Source organism: Lissotriton helveticus, chromosome 8 (assembly GCF_964261635.1).
Source record: "Lissotriton helveticus chromosome 8, aLisHel1.1, whole genome shotgun sequence".
Lineage (NCBI taxonomy): Eukaryota > Metazoa > Chordata > Amphibia > Caudata > Salamandridae > Lissotriton > Lissotriton helveticus.
The window spans coordinates 1,531,447,145-1,531,466,654 of NC_136069.1; the positions used below are offsets into that span (position 1 = coordinate 1,531,447,145).

The 19,510-nt window shown below is 42.4% G+C and overlaps 1 protein-coding gene across 1 annotated transcript in view; it reads left to right on the forward strand.

Annotated features, from left to right (window-relative positions):
- The window catches only part of LOC144772039 (retinal guanylyl cyclase 2-like), a 590,168-nt gene that overhangs the window by 377,748 nt on the left and 192,910 nt on the right, over positions 1-19,510 (forward strand). The window contains exon 10 of the mRNA XM_078656243.1: positions 9,821-9,970. Within this exon, the coding sequence (XP_078512369.1) occupies positions 9,821-9,970 (150 nt within the window). The remainder of the gene's footprint in view (positions 1-9,820; positions 9,971-19,510) is intronic.

The window sequence follows — 19,510 nt, forward strand, 5'->3', positions numbered from 1 at the left end:
AGCCGCCGATACTCGGCGACTGTGGCCTCCAGCCTCCGTTGCCGGGCCAATCTAGCCTGCTCCCTCCTTGTTGTTGATTTGGAAGAAGGAGCAACTATATGAAGAAAGAAAGACATAGTCTGTAACCAATGCTCCTTATTAATAACACAAAGTGATTGAGCCGAAAGTTGGGTCACAGAGTACAAGTAGCAAATTGAAAGCACAGTACATAACTATTGAGGACAGTATCTATGTAACCCTCCCACTTCTGCATCCTTGCTCTAACAGTAGTGGTAGTTTAATGAACTAATTCTACGACCACTATGGACTTCCATTACAGTCGACTATGACAGTACACCAGTCTTATTCTTCTTCTTCTCTCTTGTTTAGGGAAATGGGTACGTTATCTTATGCAAGCCGGCAGAATGACATGGACACAGCACAGTGAAGTTGCACCCGAGAAAAAAAGTTGCACACCATGATGATGGAGACAGACTTGCGTTACTGTACCGGTCCAGTACATGCAGGTGGTGAAGCTATTACTTTTCTATTACGGGTGGCACTGAGAATACTCTGTTACAAGGGCTACTGCTTAATTAATTTACCTTTCACCCTACAGTGCAAATGAGTACTGGAAAAGGAAACTGAAGAAGCTAACTAATTTGATTATCTATCACTTCACATGGGACGTATTTAATGACAGATGAGATGACTTTAGGTGCTTTGCTTAATATTGAGTGAACACAGTGATACACCCACACATGAATGACGTACTACAAGTAAACTAAAGTTATTAAGAGAGGTACGGAGTGTCCACCGTAATAACCAGATATATGCTGTGAATGCAAACGCAATACAAAGTACTGCTACTATTCATGGAAGTATTGGACACATTTACAATTTCTTTTCCTTGCCTTCCCTGCACTGGGACGGACGTGCGGGTGCGGTGGTACATGCTCTTCAAGGTAACACTTACTTCACCTGGCGACCATCTACTCTCTCTAGATACACATTTGCTATGTAAGAGTCAGAGAATACCATGCTCCAGGCATCCATTCATTCAAAGTATACGCACACATACAGTTTCTGTTTCACCCACCCAGGCTGCTGTCCTTCCACCCATCCTTGCTTCATCATTGACCCAGCCATGCACCATACCATATTCTTTCCTTCCCAGCCACCTCTGGGTCCAAGCAAACACATATCGTTCTTCTTTGCCAGCCATCATACAAGTTCGCGTCCCACTTACTTACACCCTTCTTTCGCTTTTCGTTCATCCCATCCATCACGTTCGTCTAAGAACTTATTGGGATTCTTCTCACCAAAAACTTCACAGCTAAGTCGAAGTACATTTCGAGGAGGCTACTACCTGGTTGATTTGTAATTGTAATACACCCGTGCAGAAAGCACACTATGCAGTCTTCAATCTCAATAAGTAAGGAATATATAGCTTACCTGTTTCCGCCACCACCGTTTGATCCCCCACAGGAACGGCCACCAGCTCTTCTACCGCCGCATCCTCCCCAGAGGCCTCCGAGTCCAAGTCCAACACATCAGCCACCTCCGCGCTGGCCCCGTCACCAGATGTTACACCTACAAAGTACATTTAAGAAAGTTAGAATACACCACTCACTACTATATAATATTTGGTCTAGGAGAAATGTTAAAAAAACAGAATACAATGTAATAATTTGTGACTGTCTACTCCATAGTAAAAATGTCCCATTTTCCAGGGAAGGCTGTTGTCTTGCTGCACTTTTATGCACAACTGATGAATGCTTGCTTTTGATTTTTAACACGCACCACTTTTTCTCCTAACAGACAGAAGCTTGACTCCTGAGTCCTAAGAACACGACCAGGATCAAGTTCAAAGTAGGTGAGAGTTCGGCTCGACCACAAGAAATGTGTCCAATTAATCGTCAGCACTAACCACTTTTCCGTTTACAGTTAAATAGTTTTATGACAAAGTAGATTTCAATAAATGTGTTTACTTTTAATAAAGCTTTTACACTTAAATAGACTCTGTGGTTTTTGTTCCTCTAGACTAGAGTGGATGAGCTAAAGGTTTTGGAATTTTTGCAAGCATGAGTGCCTCTGACACTTCTTGACTGTGCTGTGACTCCGTACTACTCTCTTGTCCTGCGTACGATAATCTAGAGATCATTGGGGATCTATAATCGGTGACTTCGGGAGCTGAATGACTCTGCCACACTATCTAGTCAGTAAGGAGACAGTGCATAGAGGTATTGCTGAATATAATGGGAGTCCAATGGAATTGCCAAATGTCCAATCTTAGTTAGCTACACAGACAGACTAATAAAAATAGTCTAGTAATACCACAGGGAGTCATCATATTCGAGGCAGGATAAGAATTTATATTCAGTCTACAAGAAGATCAAAGACGATTTAGAAAAAATCGAATGAGGAACGCTAGGAAAAAATAGGTACTGTTTAGTAAAATGTAAACTTACTGGGGCCAGCAAAGGAGCCCTCGCCTGCCCGATCCTGGCCTGCATCCTCAGCACCCTCCTCCTGTGTCCTCTTGCCCTTGGGGGGAGCTGATGTACAACATGAAAGAAAGAAAAACCATAAAACATGGATGAGATTTTTCAACCAAATCAAACATTTCAAAAGAACAATAACAACATATTTTGGAAAAATAGCAAATAGATAGACAACTATTCCACGGGATCTATCTCATGTGGTATACTACGTTATTCGTATTGCCTGATTTGCGGAACGTTGACTTAGAAAGTTCCTATGTAACTCAATAAACAGACTACTAAAGAGGTTTGCCTAGGCCTGGCACTGCAGGCAGTAGTGCACAACACGTGACAGACAAAGTCCATCCTGCTTGCAGATCAGTGAATACTCAAACTATCAATCCACCCGCCACCACCGCCACTATTTCTTCTGATAGCCATGTGACTGTCTAAAGGAAGGACACTGGACTTCAGTCTGTTGGGGCTGATTTATAAGTCCCTTGCGGAAGTTGCGGCTGATTTTCCTCCATTGTTGCGTGCCTTTTCTGACGCAGCGGCAGAACAAAAGACTCGCCATGGTGTTGGTGCGGCGTATATATTAAAAAAAAAACACATATGGGCATATGGGCGATGCATCACGTTGTAAAGCCCTGCGCCATCAGGGGGCGTTCCGGCGCAAGGGAGGGCGTACCTGCGCAGGAACGAATCCTAAAAGTGGCTGAGGGAAATCTACAAGATGTCAATCAGTCATTTTTATGACAATGATGCATGACTCAAACCCTGCGCGCTTGAAGCCGACGTACGGCTTGATGCAGCATTGGGGAGATAGGGTACCCCAGAGCATTGCTGGAGCTGCGCCATCGTTGGCACGCAACTCCAGCAATGCGCTGCCTTTACGGCACAGATGCGTAAGGCTTCTGTGACGTTTTGGGCCAATGGGTGGTGGTGGCATGGCACACAATTACTGCCGCATCCCTGCTACTTTGCAGGGATGCGCCGGTAATTGAAAATATGACCCTTACTGTCTAGCATTACGCAGTTCTTTTCTTTACAGTACACTGATACATAATTTCTCAGGCCAATGAAATGCTTCTGAACACAACATACAAAACAAAGAAGCATAGTAGCAAGCAAGGCTACTGAGAAGGAGAGCAGTGCACCTGAAAATGAAATGCATAGAAGATTTTGAAATATAATTTACCTCAATGTAATCGGCAGCATTATTGCTCTTGGTAAAGAACAAAGATTTGCAAATAACAGAGCAGGATAAAACAGAGTAGTAAATGTACTACTACTACTACTCACCAAGCCCGGGGACCTCTACGCCGAGCGCGTCCAGCAAGTCCCGCTCCCGGTCCATGACATCGGTCCAGCGGTGGGTGGCCTGGTTATATGTGCGCCGGACCCCAGAGATCTTGTACATGGCCCGGCACACCTTCTCCCACCGCTGGCGGCGCTCCCGGATGCCATAGCCGGTCGCGATCTTGCCGCCTCCCAGGATCGTCTTGGGGAGGCGGCGCTGGACATGGAAGATCAGTGCCGCCACTTCCTCCGCGCTAAAGATCTCCCTCGGGACCACTTGCTCCCCCCTTAAACGCCCGCACGGGAGCCGGGCACGGGGTGCGGGACCCTTCCCCTTCTCAGGGTGCTTCCCGGCTCCCTTTACCATGGTCTGGGCAGAAATAAACTTAAATGATAAAGAAGAAATAGAATAGTGAAGAAGAAAATAAAAGAGTTTAAAAAAGTAGTTTAAAAGTAACTAAAAGCTGCAGAAAACACAAAAATATAGAGCTAGAAAAATAGAGGGTTAGATAATAAGTAAAATTAGATCAAAAAAACTTCAAACAAGCAAAGGATGGCAGAGATTGAGAGAGGATAGAGAAAGCATGCCCAGAACCATAGCAATGAATGAGAAACAAGATGGCCGCGCCCGTTCACGACCGCGTGGGTAAGTTCGCGCGAGATTTTCCTTGCGAGTACGCGCGAACTTGTACTCGCGAGCAGCACACTTTGCGAGATTACACATAGCGGGCGGAAACGGAATTACGTCACGCCAACAAGATGGCCGCGCCCGTGTACGACCGATAGGGTAACTTGGCAAACGAATAGCTAGAAGCGCCTCGCGAACACGCGCAAGATCACGCGAACATACACGTCGCAACAAAAACAATTTTGTATTCGCACGTATTCGCGGCTTCCGAAATCGATCTCGCACGGATTCGCGCCCCAAATAACGCGCGAAATTGCAAAAAAAACGATTTTAGCTAAAATGAAAGCAATGAGCAGGTGCAAAAGTTCAAACTTAACATTAGTAACATTCAAGGTAGTGCTTCCTGATGGGCCCCTCCAGAGTTTGCAACAATTCTATGACCCTGCTATGACCCAAACAGCAGGCTCATAGAATAGCACCATAAAGGTCCTGTAAAAAAAAAAATTCACTGCAACAAAAAGCAAATTACAGATAAGGAAGGAAGCAGGTGCCAGCCAGACTGGAACTTTCAAAATTACTGACACATTAATGAAACACAAATTAATTGATGGCAGTTGAAGAAGGGCAGGTGTGCTAGCTTTTTTCAACCACCATAATCTACAGTAATAAATAAACCTAATAGGTGCCTGTGAGGATGTACTAGAGGGTGGCATGGGTGTCCCAGAGGGTGGCAGTGGTGAAACAGAGGGTGCTGTGAACCTGTGATGATAAACCAGACGTAGAAACAACATAGTCGCGGCCGTTGCAAGCCGAAAAGTAAGTTCGCAATTGCGAACTTGTCCCAAAATCGGCGCGAACACGCGCCAACACAAAAAACGGAAAAATCCGCAAGTCCGCTAGAGTTCGCGGATCTTCGCGGATTGCGAATCCGTAAATACGCAAGTTCGCGGATTGCCAATCCGCAAAATCCGCCCATGCTTAGTTTAGGGTCAGTTTTCAGTTTTTGGGTAAAGGGGTATTTTTAGGGTTCAGGGTCAGTTTTCAGTTTTTGGGTAAAGGGGTATTTTTAGGGTTCAGGGTCAGTTTTCAGTTTTTGGGTAAAGGGGTATTTTTAGGGTTTAGGATCAGTTTTCAGTTTTTGGGTAAAGGGGTATTTTTAGGGTTCAGCGTCAGTTTTCAGTTTTTGGGTAAAGGGGTATTTTTAGGGTTTAGGGTCAGTTTTCAGTTTTTGGGTAAAGGGGTATTTTTAGGGTTCAGGGTCAGTTTTCAGTTTTTGGGTAAAGGGGTATTTTTAGGGTTTAGGGTCAGTTTTCAGTTTTTGGGTAAAGGGGTATTTTTAGGGTTCAGGGTCAGTTTTCAGTTTTTGGGTAAAGGGGTATTTTTAGGGTTCAGGGTCAGTTTTCAGTTTTTGGGTAAAGGGGTATTTTTAGGGTTCAGGGTAAGTTTTGGGTTTTTGGGTAAAGGGGTATTTTTAGGGTTCAGGATTAGTTTTGGGTTTTAGGATAAAAGGGTATTTTTAGGGTTCAGGGTCAGTTTTGGGTTTTTGGGTAAAGGGGTATTTTTAGGGTTCAGGATTAGTTTTGGGTTTTTGGGTAAAGGGGTATTTTTAGGGTTTAGGGTCAGATTTGAGTTTTTGGGTAAAGGGGTATTTTTAGGGTTCAGGGTCAGTTTTGGGTTTTTGGGTAAAGGGGTATTTTTAGGGTTCAGGGTCAGTTTTGGGTTTTTGGGTAAAAGGGTACAGGGTAAAAATTAAATATAATTTAATTTAAATTAAATTAAATTAAATTGATTAAATTAAATTAAATTAATTAAATTACATTAAATTAAATTAAATTAAATTAAATTAAATTAAATTAATTAAATTAAATTAAATTACATTATATTAATTTTAATTAAATTAAATTAAAAAAAATATTATATACTTACCAATACTTACGTTGTATTTGTATGCGTTGTAAAGGTATATGCGTTGTAAATACATGCGTGGTAATGGTACTTCGTTGTAATGGATCCTGCGTTGTAAAAATTGCGTGGTAATGGTAGGCGTGGTAAAAGTATGCGTTGTAACGTCATACATCCAAAAAAAAGTGCCAGTGGGCCCCACCTGCAACCACCTGCTCATATTGAGAACTAGATAGCAGTGCTGTGTTCTGTACTAAGTAACCATCATTAGCAAAGTGAAGTTAAATTGGTCTTGCGAATTTATATAGGACCAGGAGCTGCCCATACAGGTAAGAGCGGTGGGGCGGGGTGGGGGGAATACTCGACAGACGATGAAGAGGGAAAATTATTTATTCATTTAAATTTCCCCCTTTGTCCTCTATACCTGCACGGCCGCTCCTGCATAGGACCTTAGACCTTATGTTGCAGTCTATTACGACAAGCCTAGGGCAGACAATAATGCCACTCTCCTCCACGCCACCCATACATAGCTAATTTGCATAATAATGATCGGCTACAAAATACTACCAAATAGTTTACCTTATTGCAGATGGCAATTTGAGCTCACACACTCAACAGCTAAATCGTTTTACTGCACTTGTAGATATCATGCTATATATTTTTTAGAACATTTTTACGTTCCTTTGAAGACACTTTTATTTCTACTAAGAACAGAAAATATATATGAAACACTAACATTCGGACAGATTGGAAAAGGTAATAAATGATATGTAGTAGTGTGGCTCACTGGTTAGAGGCTGCAGGGCTGAGAGCAGAAGTCAGCCCGGGACCAGGGTTCAATTCCCGACGCGGCAGGGTCGTGGACCTTGGTCAGCGGACTCGATAATTCTCGCTTCGGTGCTTACTCTAATCAGGGGTTCCACTCGGCAACTCTGGGCATTAGCTTGCCTAATCTCCACAACGGCCCCACCAATTCCGGGGATGCCTGGCTCCACCTTGGGGACTCCCAGCAAGGGACCATCCCACAGGGAAAGCCAGGACGGGTTCCCCAGAGTTATACAGCGCCGGGACGCCCCGTTGCTGGGGCAGCTGTGCGCTTTACAAGTATACTACATTTACATTTACATTTATCCATACCCATCATTGTCCCAGCCTGCGCATAGTTTACAACTGTTTTGTATATTCACATAGATTTTATTACTGAGCATGCGTAGAGCATACATGCAATAATAGAATCTATATTCGAGTGAAATTCATATAGTTGCTCAATTATGAATATTTTTTTAATGCAAAGGGTAGATTATGTGCACAGTTTGTATGGGATGCTTACAAAGGATTAGGAATATTGTAGTCATTTGTTAGGAAACATGACTGTGCTTTTTAACTTATATGTACATGATATTACTGTAGATGGTAATACAATCTTACTATATCGATGTACCACTATACACACAATACTACATTAATACTGGTGTGTTAAGGTTTAGAGCAGAAATTATAGGGTTACGCTTAGATTTATGGTACGAGATAGGGGCGGGTGTAGGATTAGTCTTACACCTGCATCTAGGCTCCATGTAGCAGTTTAGACAAAGCAGCTGTGCCAATATATTATATCATAAACACATTGAACTAACATGGTAGTTGATTGATATAGTGGTTTGTATTCAGTTGTAAAGTGCTGTAGTGGCATTTGAAATAGTAACATACAACTTAAACACCCCCGCATCTTACAACCTTCATTTGTGAGCAGTAACATACACATTTACTATTGTTAATTATTCTCCTCATAGAATTGATCTTCAGGATTAACTACAGTGAAAACCATTCTTTGTACATTCAACCTTTTTTTGTAACCTGCAAAATATGTCTGTAGGAGGAGAGTCCACTACTCTTACACCTCATACATTTTGCTCACCTGGGAAGACACGGATCCTATTGTTATGTGGACGTACACATGTGATGTGTGTCTTTCTTAAATAGTATCCGAATACAGAAGATGATTGTGGAATGGTCCAATGCAGAGAATGTAGCAAAAGAAGATTGTAAGTTATATAGGACTCAGCTAGAAAGAGCCCTGGTGGATGGGGTGTTGATATTAAAGTTACTTAAAGTTACCTACCACGGCCTGCTGTGTTGATGTTCCAGAAGGAGTGAAACTACCACACTGGTGACAAGCTCAACAGAGTAATTCATGAGGGAGGAGGTTGGACAACTCAATACAATAGGAAAATTAGTATGCAGTTCTGTGATTAGAAGTAGCACCTGAATTATAATTGATGTAGCCTACAGCAGAATTAATGTGTGTATCCCGGAAAGTGTGCAGCCCGAGTGATGAAAAAAGGGGGATATTTACAAGAGAATATCACCACCAGCACGTCACTTTTTAGTGACGTTCTGGTGGTGCTATCACCTATTCCTCATTTACAAAGCGGCGTTAAGCCACTTAACGTGTGTGAAAGGGACGGGCAATTGGTGTTGCGATGGACGTTCAGCCACAACACTCATTGCTTTTTGCCGCTGCCCCATATTTACAAGGCTGGAGCAGCACCAAAAGCTAAGACCAGGTATTCCCTGGCGATACAAGGACAAATTATTCATTTCTCCTCGTATTTTGCTCTTTCCATGTGTGCTGAGCAGCACACATAGAAAGAACAAATCGCCTTTTTGTATGTGCAGGAAGGTGTCCCTTCCTGAACATAAACAATCGCCCCTGCAGTGCAGGCACCCTTGGAACATGGCACAAGGGAGCCTGCACTGGCTCTGGGCAGCGTTATTAGCATCAGTGCTAGGGGAAACCCAGGAAGGGGGCTGTATTTTTGCAAATACGGCGCATCCCTGTATTTTTAAAATGTTGGAGGGCAGCGTTGCCAATTATTGAGTACACCGCGTTCCCACATTGTGTTGTAAATATCCCCCAAGATTCCTTGTTGAAAAAAGCAAGGTTTGAGAATGCACAAGTGCAACAGGCAAGCATTGGAAGAATCCAGAGAGCGAAAGGTGAATAAATGTAGACACTAAGGCGCTCTTTACTCATTTACTCACACAGGTTTTACTTAGCGTCTGTGGAGATGTGTTAGGGGACACAAGCGGATGTGCTGTAGAACATGTCACACAGTGGTGGAGACTATTGAGCCATAGGGAAACTAAATTGCTCATTTTAAGGGAAACACACATGAAAACGATGAATGTATTTACAATGCATGCCTTCACAACGCAGTTTTTACATCACAACATCCTTTACAACGCATTCTTTTATATAGCATGCCATTACATCACATTTTCAGAAACTACCTTTACAACGCATTCCATTACACCGCATTATACCTTTACAACTCATACCATTACAATGCATACCATTACACTGCATTTAAGGTAAGTGTTGGATAGTATAGAGGTAATAATTACTATTCTAACACCAGTGAGAGCAACAGTAGGGTAAGTGTTGGATAGTGTAGGCCTAGAGGATGTCTTCATTGCACTATGTTGTGACACCTAGTAATCACATTTAAACGGTTTTGTTTTTCAGAATTGTTTTGGACAGCTCCAGAATTATTAAGAGACCAATCTCTTGCCAGAAGAGGCACTTTCAAAGGAGATGTTTACAGTTTTGCTATAATTTTACAAGAAGTAGTTGTCCGCGGTCCTCCATATTGTATGTCAGGGCTTGGTGTTGAAGGTACGTGTTTTCAGAATAAATTGTTTCGTAGATTTCTATCTTTCTAGAAATGTATACAAGAGCATTGGTTTTAATTGTTTTGTTTGTAGCTTGTGATATTACATGGTTTTGTTTAGGAAGGATTTCTTTATGTAAATACCTTAGGAGTCATCTAATGCATTGTGATAAACTGAGGATTATATCAAAATAAAGTGATAATGTTGAAGCACTATATCACACACAGATTTGACATGTACTATAAATAGATAATTTGGAAGTACCTTGCCTGAACAACGTTACCTCATGCTTTTTTCACGTGTTGACAGAAATCATTCATGGGTATGGAGTTGTGATGTGGAAATTCTTCTTTACTGATGTGGTAGACCTGCGGCACGCAAATTCGCTGCTGAAATTGAGTTGCGGATTAATTCTCCCATTTTGGCATAAATTTCAATGAAATACTTCCAAGCACTAAGGGGCATATTTATGAGAGGCTTGCGTCACTTTTGCATCCTCTAAGTCAGATTTATGCAGCCACATACAGCCACATCGTGTGGCTTTTAATGGCTTCCCAAACCTGGAGTGAGGCAACGCAGTGCAAATCGCTGTGATGCTTTACTCTGCTCACAGAAGGCGTTCCACAGGCGTTGCGGTGGATGTTTCCATGCAAATGCCATGGTTTTTTACGCCTTCCCAGATTTACCAAATCTGGTAAACATGGGAATGCACCAAAATGATACACATCCCCCGGTGAGGCGTAACAAGGAGAAATATCTTTAATTCTCTTCTTTTTTTCCTTTCTCTATGTGTGCTGCAGCACACAAAGAAAGAGGAAAATGCCTCTATGTATTGTTTTTGTGCAGGAAGGTGCCCCTTTCATCACAAACACAATCCTGCCTACAACACAGGCACCCTTGCACCATGGTGCAAGGATGCCTGCTTTGGCGCTAGACTGCAGAAACAGCGGCTATGCACGGGGAAAGGATGGTATAATACGGCGCATTCCTGCCCTTTACCTCAGGCAAGCACGTCACAGCAAGGCGACATGCTGTGCAACACTGCATCAGGATATTGTAAATAGGCCCCTAGAGGTCTAGAAGTGATTGGATATAACATACTAGAACTCGGATTCCTTCAGGTTCAGATTGTCCGCACAGTGACAGTGCCTAACACTACCACACTCTTTCATTTGTTGTACCCTTCTGCACAAATCTTCCCTCCGAAAAAAATTGGAATTTTGATACAGGCCCTTTAATTCAATACACAGTGGTGAATGAAGTGATGTGAATGGGACTTATATCAGTTCAGAAATACAGAAGTATATGTTGGACCATCAAGTTAATAAAATATTTAACTGTCATCTAAATAACATAAGGCCCTATGTACTAAGGAACATTCACAAACCACAATGTGCACTTTGGACACCGACTGGTTTGTGAATGGGTGTGCAATTTACAATGTGCCCTTGTGGTACAGGGTCACATTACAAACTGCATATTCAAAGGGTATCACAAAAATTCCTGCCTAATGAATTATAATTAGAATATACAACTCCCTGTGATTGGCTGCGAATACATGGATGGTTCCCTGCAAAGAACAGCAGACTATCATCCTTGCATTTACCTTCCCAAACGATAAAAAAATGTTTAAAGCAGTACTTTCCCATTGAAGGAACAGGTGCTGCTTTAAAAAAACATTACCTTTCTAAGAACACAGAGGGGAGCATGTAGTGGTCTCCTAAGTCACTGCCTACGCCCCCGAGGCTGCCCAACATGATTCCCTAAGGGCAGACGAGGATGCTTCCACTTTGCGAGTAAATTACCAACCTTTTTGACTTGTTGGTAACTGAAATTTTGTTTGCTACCACAATTGCACTCACAAACCACTGATATATCCCACTGGAAAATTGAATTAAGAGAAGACTCGACTTTCACCCTTCCAACTAATTGCGATGGATGATGACTTGCAACCCTCCAGGTTTTGAGTTGGAAAAACTTTTCCGTCTCATAGAAGGATGCTTAGTATATGAACCAACACCATTTGCAACTGCAAGCCTTTTGATTTTGTGAATTTTATGGTTTTAAAATGCAGCTGTATTTAGTACCATAGCCCATGATAAGAATGAAAAAATAAGAAAAATTACGGAATCCAGTCAACATACAAAAGCATAAAAAGTCGATATGATAAGGTAATACTAACTGAGAGCATAAAAGATGGGGCAGAATGAGAAACTCAATCAAATTACTACATGTGCTGGTGATTGTTCTCAATGACTTGGCCACATAGTGACACAGGAGCATATTTTACTACTGCTTGATCACCACTATTTAGAGCACTTTAGATGAAAACAACTAGAGACTCTTCACTAAGCTGGGCTGATAACTCCGCTCCGCCAGGGAAGTTTGCAGATTTTTTAAACTACGCACTCTATTTGGAGTGCGAAGTTTTCCAAAACTGCGCAATCGCAGTGGAGCAGAGTAGCACTTACCTTTGGTGTTGTGCTCCTGCCTGCTCCTGCGGCTCCACTTGCCTTCCGCTGCACTGCTCTGTTGCTCCGGTTGAATTAATTAACAGGAAACCAGGAAGAACTGCAGTGCGCTTGGCGTACTGCGTGAAGGCATGCCTGACGACAGGTGTGCCTTCACGCAGTACGCCATGTGCACTGCAGTTCTTTCTGGTTTCCTGTTAATTAATTCCAGAGCGGCAGAGAAGCACAGCAGAAGACAAGTGGAGTCGCAGGAGCAGGATATCTTGGAACTTGGAAGAAGCAAGGTAAGTTTCCTCACCAGCACTAATGCAGTGCAGGCCTTACACTACGCGGGAGGAGGGGAAACGGGGGGATTCGTGGGAGAGGGTGTGGGGGGCCAGGGGTTTTAGTGGAAGGGCGGGCCTGGGGTTTAGCAGGGGGCTGCGGAAGGGTATGGGGGGATTTGTGACTCCGCCAGCCATGGTACTCCGCTGAATTTCATTGAGCTTTGTAGTAACTGTGAAATTCCATGAAGTACTACTAGGCCAGCTCCATCCAGGGTTACTCTTCACCATGGCCCTCATCCTTAAGAACTGAATAGTATAAACTCCAAATGAAGCCCATTCACAATGTGGCTGATTCTTCACCAATTCTTTCCCAGGTTTAGAATTTAGCCTAGATTCTCTCATCTTGAATCCTTATGGCCTCATTACGATGTTGGTTGAACAGCAAACCGCCCGACTCATTGTCGGAATTGGTTCAGACGACTCGCGTTCGGCAGGTTCACACAACTGATTAAGATGCTTCCGAACACTCCTCGGAAAATCACCCATTGACTTCAATGGGAGACTGTGGTCCGACCGACAACACAGGCTCCCACTGAAAAAAGGGGTGGTTGCGGAAAACCTTACACCCTGTGGCGGGCACCCAATTGTGCCTGCCACACTGTGCATGGTTTCATAGGGAGGTCCCTAGGGCGCCCCCACGGGCCCCAACTGGAGGCCTCAGGATGAAGTGGGGCCTGATAGGGGCCCTAATCTCAGTTTCCAAAGCCTTTTTATGGTGGACAGACCAAGTTGGAAAGGCTGTCTGAATCCAACATCGTAATCCATCGGTTGGAAATGCTGTCCATAGATGCTGTACGAATCAACTTCGATTTCCTGAATGCCAGACGGAACCGATTCAGACTGATCGATGGGTTTCCTTTCCAACAGCAAGCATCATAATCGGTCGGACGGAATTGTGTCCGACTAAGTCGGCCGTATAGGTTCCGAAGCGGTTTAAGGGAATCCGACTGCCATTCTGAGGCTTTCAGCATGACATTATAATCAGCCCTTAAGTGTATAGGAATAAGAATCTGGTGTTGTTCTTCCTTCTTTCCTCGTTTGGAATTCCAAGAGAGTTATCACTAAAATCTGCCCTTTATTATATATCTTGATCTACTGAATATACACGTAGGGCCTCATTCTCAAAGGTAAACATACACCTTTGTGTATGTTTACGATTGTTGCTATTCAAAAAGGTATTTTACTGGTAGTATCTTTACAATTGTGAAGTCTCCGTCCCTACAAAGATATGACTAAACTATCTTCTCATGTACGAAGAAGCCTCCGCAGTCGTAAAGATACAAAAAAGTAAAATATTTTTGTGAATTGCAAACAATCATAAACTTACACAAAAGTGTAAGTTTACCCTTGTGAATCAGGCCCTCAGTGGGGGTAGTGCATGAAACTGACAAGAATTAACCTTTTTCCTTTTTTTTTTTTTATTTTATTGGCAGGAGTTGACAACCAAAACAGTGCATACATGGCAATGATACATCAAACAAGAAGGAGAAAAAGACAAAACAAATTTAAATTCATTACATTCATCGATCTTAAAAAAACAATATCTTAAAATAAAACAAGCAATGGGAGAAGAAAAAGAACAAATACAGAAAAAAAAGGAGTGGACAAAGACAGAAACACTGAGATGCTAGTCTTAGCACAGGCAAATTACCCATAAACATGAGTGGAATAAATAAGCTAATCCTATCATTACAATTTCTCAATCAGTTAATCCAATCATCAACCGGTGCCCAAATCCTAGATGCTGTCTCCCTCCTCCTTCTACCCTTTAAAGAGAAAACGGACATTTCGAGCCTATGGATAGCTAGTAATCTAGCTCGCCAATTCATGAAGGTAGGAGCTTCAGGGGACAGCCATTGAGAAGTTATGCAAAGCTGGATCTGGGACATGGCTATAAACAAAAAAGCTAATATATGTCGCGAATTCCTTTCTTCATTAATCCCAGCATCCACTCCGAATAACACCAGCTCTGGAGACAGACTACAATTAATCTTAAGCTAGGAGTTAATAAAGCGCTCAACGTCTGCCAGAAAGCCAGAAAGAGATGGGCAAGTATAAAACATATGAATGGCATCAGCAGCATATAAACGACACTTTGCAGAAGAATCTCCCTTTCTACTACCCCATTTTGAGATCTTGGCAGGCGTATAATATAGATCTAACATTGCCATATAGCTTTGAGTTCTAAGGGGCAGATTTATGAGGCCCTTGCGCCACGTTTACGCCGCTGTTGCGTCACGCAAGGCGGCGTAAACGTGGCGCATCCCTACGAGCGATTTACAACGTGACGCATCTAGGCAGATGCGTCACGTTGTAAAGCCCTGCGCCGCTTGTGGGCGTTCCGGCGCAGGGTGGGCGTTCCGGGGCAGGTGCGCCTCGCAAAAGTGGCTGAGTGAAATCTATAAGATTTCACTCAGTCACTTTCAGGCCAATGCTGCGTCAAAAGCCTGCGCCTGCTTGAAGCAGGCGTAGGTCTTGATGCAGCATTGGTCAGATAGGGCACCCTCGAGCCTTGCTGGAGCTGCGTCGCGCTTGCGACGCAACTCCAGCAATGCGCCGCCTTTACGGCACAGATGCGTCACGCATCTGTGCCGTTTTTGCCCCATGGTGCGCCGCATTGTAAATGCGGCGCACCATGGGTGGCGGAGCTGTGGCGCACTGTGGCGCACATTAACTGGCGCATCCCTGGGGATGCGCCAGTTAACATAAATCTGCCCCTAAGAGTCCCAGAAGCCAAAACCTCACTGGCAAGCTCCAAAACTGGTGTTAAATCAGTGCCTGTCCTTCCAAGCTTACCATCCCACTTGACAGCTTGCGCCAACAGATCGTCAGGGAGAGTAGATAAAAAATACTGATACAGCACACCGATTTTACTTCTTTTTTGAATTAATTCCATAACAGGAAGTTTACCTGATAAAGTAGGTGCGCCCCTCAGACATTTATGTATAAAACTTTGTATCTGAAGATATTTAAAAAAATCATGTGATAAGAACTTAAATTTATCTTTTAAAGAAACGTAAGAGAGAAATTGACCATCCCTTACTAAATCCCCTATAACCTGGGCACCAAGCGCTTGCCATCTAACCATCGTTTGATCCTGGAATATGCCAGGCAAAAGCCGAGCAGCTTTAAAGGGAGAAAAAATATTCAAATTGGGGATACATAGCTTCCGCCTGATTTTCCGCCAAATGATAAACATAGCCATTATGACCTTGAATCTCGTTCTCTTATAATAACTTGGTTCTAGCACTTCTAATAAGATACTTTTGGCCTCAGCGCCTAGGCCTATCTCAAAGATAGTTGGACGATTACATAATGGCACAACTGCCTTATCTCCAAGTAGCGGTACCCCCAGCATCTGAGCCATAACTGCCCAATAGTACAGTAAAAGATTTGGTACAGACCAACCACCCCGAGCCCGGGGGAGGCACATCAAGTTAGCTGCCCAACGTGACCGCCTATAGCCCCACAAGAATCTATTACAGATACTCAAGATACAATGTTGGGAAACCAACAGACAACAGGGCGCTCAGCACTATCCAGGGATCAAGTCAACAGACACATTATATGGGGGTGCTTCCAGGGAAGAGGATGCGGTTCCCAACATCCACCAGGTTTCACCTAGATAAACCACAAATCAAACAAGTTTCCTCCCGAGCACTCGTTTTCCAGGTAAATTTGTAATGTTATCAGTCAAATAATTTCACATCATAATTGGCACCGTCACCACAGTCCAAATTCCAGAGTCAAAGTCTTATATTCCGGAAGTTCCATCCGCATTTATTTCTTCAATTTCAGTCAATACATAAATTCTCCAGTGATGCAGCCAACACGTTCTTCGTCGTGAAGGTTATACACACATTGACTTCCTCAGGGCTGCAACCCAAATAAACATACACTTCTCATATGTAAATGGGACCTTTCTGCTCCCAATAACATTAAACCAATAGTGTAGGCTAAAGAATGGGGGGGGAGTAATAGGCAGAATCAAGGTCCCAGTGGAAAAGGAGAGTATGAAAACATAGTAGAAACCAGACCAAGTTCATGCTACTCCTACTATTCGTGAAAGTAAAGTGAATCCATTACCAGAGTTAAGAGATACCTAATAAATCAGAGGTCATGCTGTAAGTTTAACCTTATAATAAATAGCAATCACCTGGTATATTCCGTATATTGGTCCTATGTATATATATCTTCCAATATTAAGTACCATCAAACCAACTGTAAACATAATAACCCATAATTGATCACAATAATGGCCACATATATTATAGTGCAATCCCTAATTTCAAATAAAGGGTTCCACAACATAAGTTACTCTAACCCTACAATTCAGCTATATCCTCAGCTCATACATTGATAAAATATACATATCGCACTGAAGTATTGTGCTATTGTCCAGCACTCTGCTTATAAGTGCTAACAAAATACAAACGCACATCACTCAATATAAAGAAATGTGTGCGTAATGAAACCATCTTTACCATTTTATTCCTTGTCATACATAAAGTCCCTCCACTGATATCCAAGTCTTCTTTTTTGTATCCTCGTGATTATATATCCAAATCCATTCGATACTGAAACTAAAACATAAGTGCAAATAAATCAAATGGTCTAACCACAAATTAGTCCCCCAAGCGTCTTGAAATTATCAATCCTACTCACCCTCAAAAGTCCAAATCCAGTAGCACGCCCAATATCCTCAAAAAGTTCTTAAGTTCCTATGTCCCAATTTCTAAAACAAAAACGTGTAAAAAGTATTCAGAGATCATATTCCAAATATGCACCGTAAAAGCCGTCACCGCAGCAATCCTAATGTGGCTCAAATCTCAGAGCTTACCGAAATCGGATAGCGAGTATCTTCACTAAACCGTCCTGGCGTGCAACTTGGGCGCCATCTTTAAAATCTTATATAGCCCAAAGCCGCAAGCGCCATCTTGCAGCGAGTAACTTACAAAACCTTCCTTCATCTAAAGCGAATATTTACTTTATGCCACAATTATTATATTTCGGCAATAGTTTCACTATACATATCTAATGTGGCCCAAAACTACGGGCGCCATAATATACCGCATTCGTACCCGACTCTTAATAGGAATCTCATCAAGTAATATACTGTATCATATTTGTACCTTATTCAGCTAAAGCTTCACCCGATATCGGCTATATTTCAATATACACTCCAATTTGAATAGCTACGTCAGTTTCATAATTTTCGGCGTACTGTTCAAACACCATCTTAGAGTATATAGAACAACTACAAGATAGATAGAGGAGCGGGCGCCATCTTTCAATGTGTTAAAACCCATCGAAATATCCGTTAGATAACCAGACGGACTGCCCTTACTGCTCAATGGATACATAAATAACAAAGAACTATTTATGAGTCAAGTGTATTTACACACCAATTCAGACATTGCTAATAACTAAAGTAACAGCCCCACGTAGTTATGTATCATACGTCTATTGTCGTTTCAAATAATGTACTAGTTACCAAATTCTATTGCACCATTCCAGAAATGCTATAGACTGTGGCAAGGTCCTGTCCAAAAAACTCCAGAAGTCTGGCTTTCATGATTGCATTTTCCTGTTGACAAGATTCAATATTATGGCCATGCTTGATTTTACCAGCGAGTTCTATTTCAGCTTCTCTTAACTCCTTCACACGGCTCTTAATCAGCTCTTGCTCTGTCTTCCACCTATGAGAAGAAAAGCTTTTAGTTTCTCCACGCAGACCAGCTTTCAGAGTGTCCCAAATGATCTGAACGGAAGCAGTACCCCTATTGATATTTAAAAATTCAACTATACACTCCCTAATATGAATACAATAGGCCTCATCCAACAACAATTTTCTTTCAAATGTCCACTCGCGTGGAGGTTTTCTAATCCGTGGCCATGAGCATTCTGCTATTAATGGATTATGGTCCGATAGAATCCGCGGAGGAGAAAAAATGGAAGAAGCAGCTGCCACCTGCTCTGAAATAAAAACATAATCTAACCTAACATATTTATTGTGGGGAGCCGAATAATGGGTATATCCATCATCTAATTTATTATGTAAAAACCATAGGTCTATGATTCCATGCTCCTGAAGTAAAGTCTGAAGTGCTTTAAACACTTTAGGCTTCCTACCACCATACTTAGTGTCATTTGCAAAATCAAAGTCACTTGTTATATTGATATTCATATCCCCACATAACAAGAGTGGACCAAGCCACTGAGCTAACTCAACATTTAAAAACTTAAGCACCTCGGGATCATCAACATTAGAACCATAGATATTGCATACCGTTAATGATCTATCATTAATTGAGAATTCGGCAATAACCCACCTCCCCATTCGATCTCCCAGGACCCTTTTTCAGACCCCTACCCCCCGCTTCATAAGAATAGACACTCCTCTTATAATAGATGATTGTTTAGAGCAAGCTATGAGATCAAACCCCAGTATCTTCAAACAATCCCGCCTTCCCCAAGGTATGTGTGTCTCCTGTATACATAAAATATCAAGATACATAGTCTGTACAATTTTAGAAAATAACGCCCGCTTCTTAGCATCGTTGAGACCACACACATTCCAAGTACCTATAACAAGTTTATCCTGCCCCATCTAAACAAACAAACCAAAACCTACTTTGTGATTCTCCCATTTTTCCCCAATACCTTAAAGCAAGATATATAATCAGTTTGATCTGAACACATTGCCATCTCTGCTAAAACTTTCATAGACCTACTAATCCTTCCCCC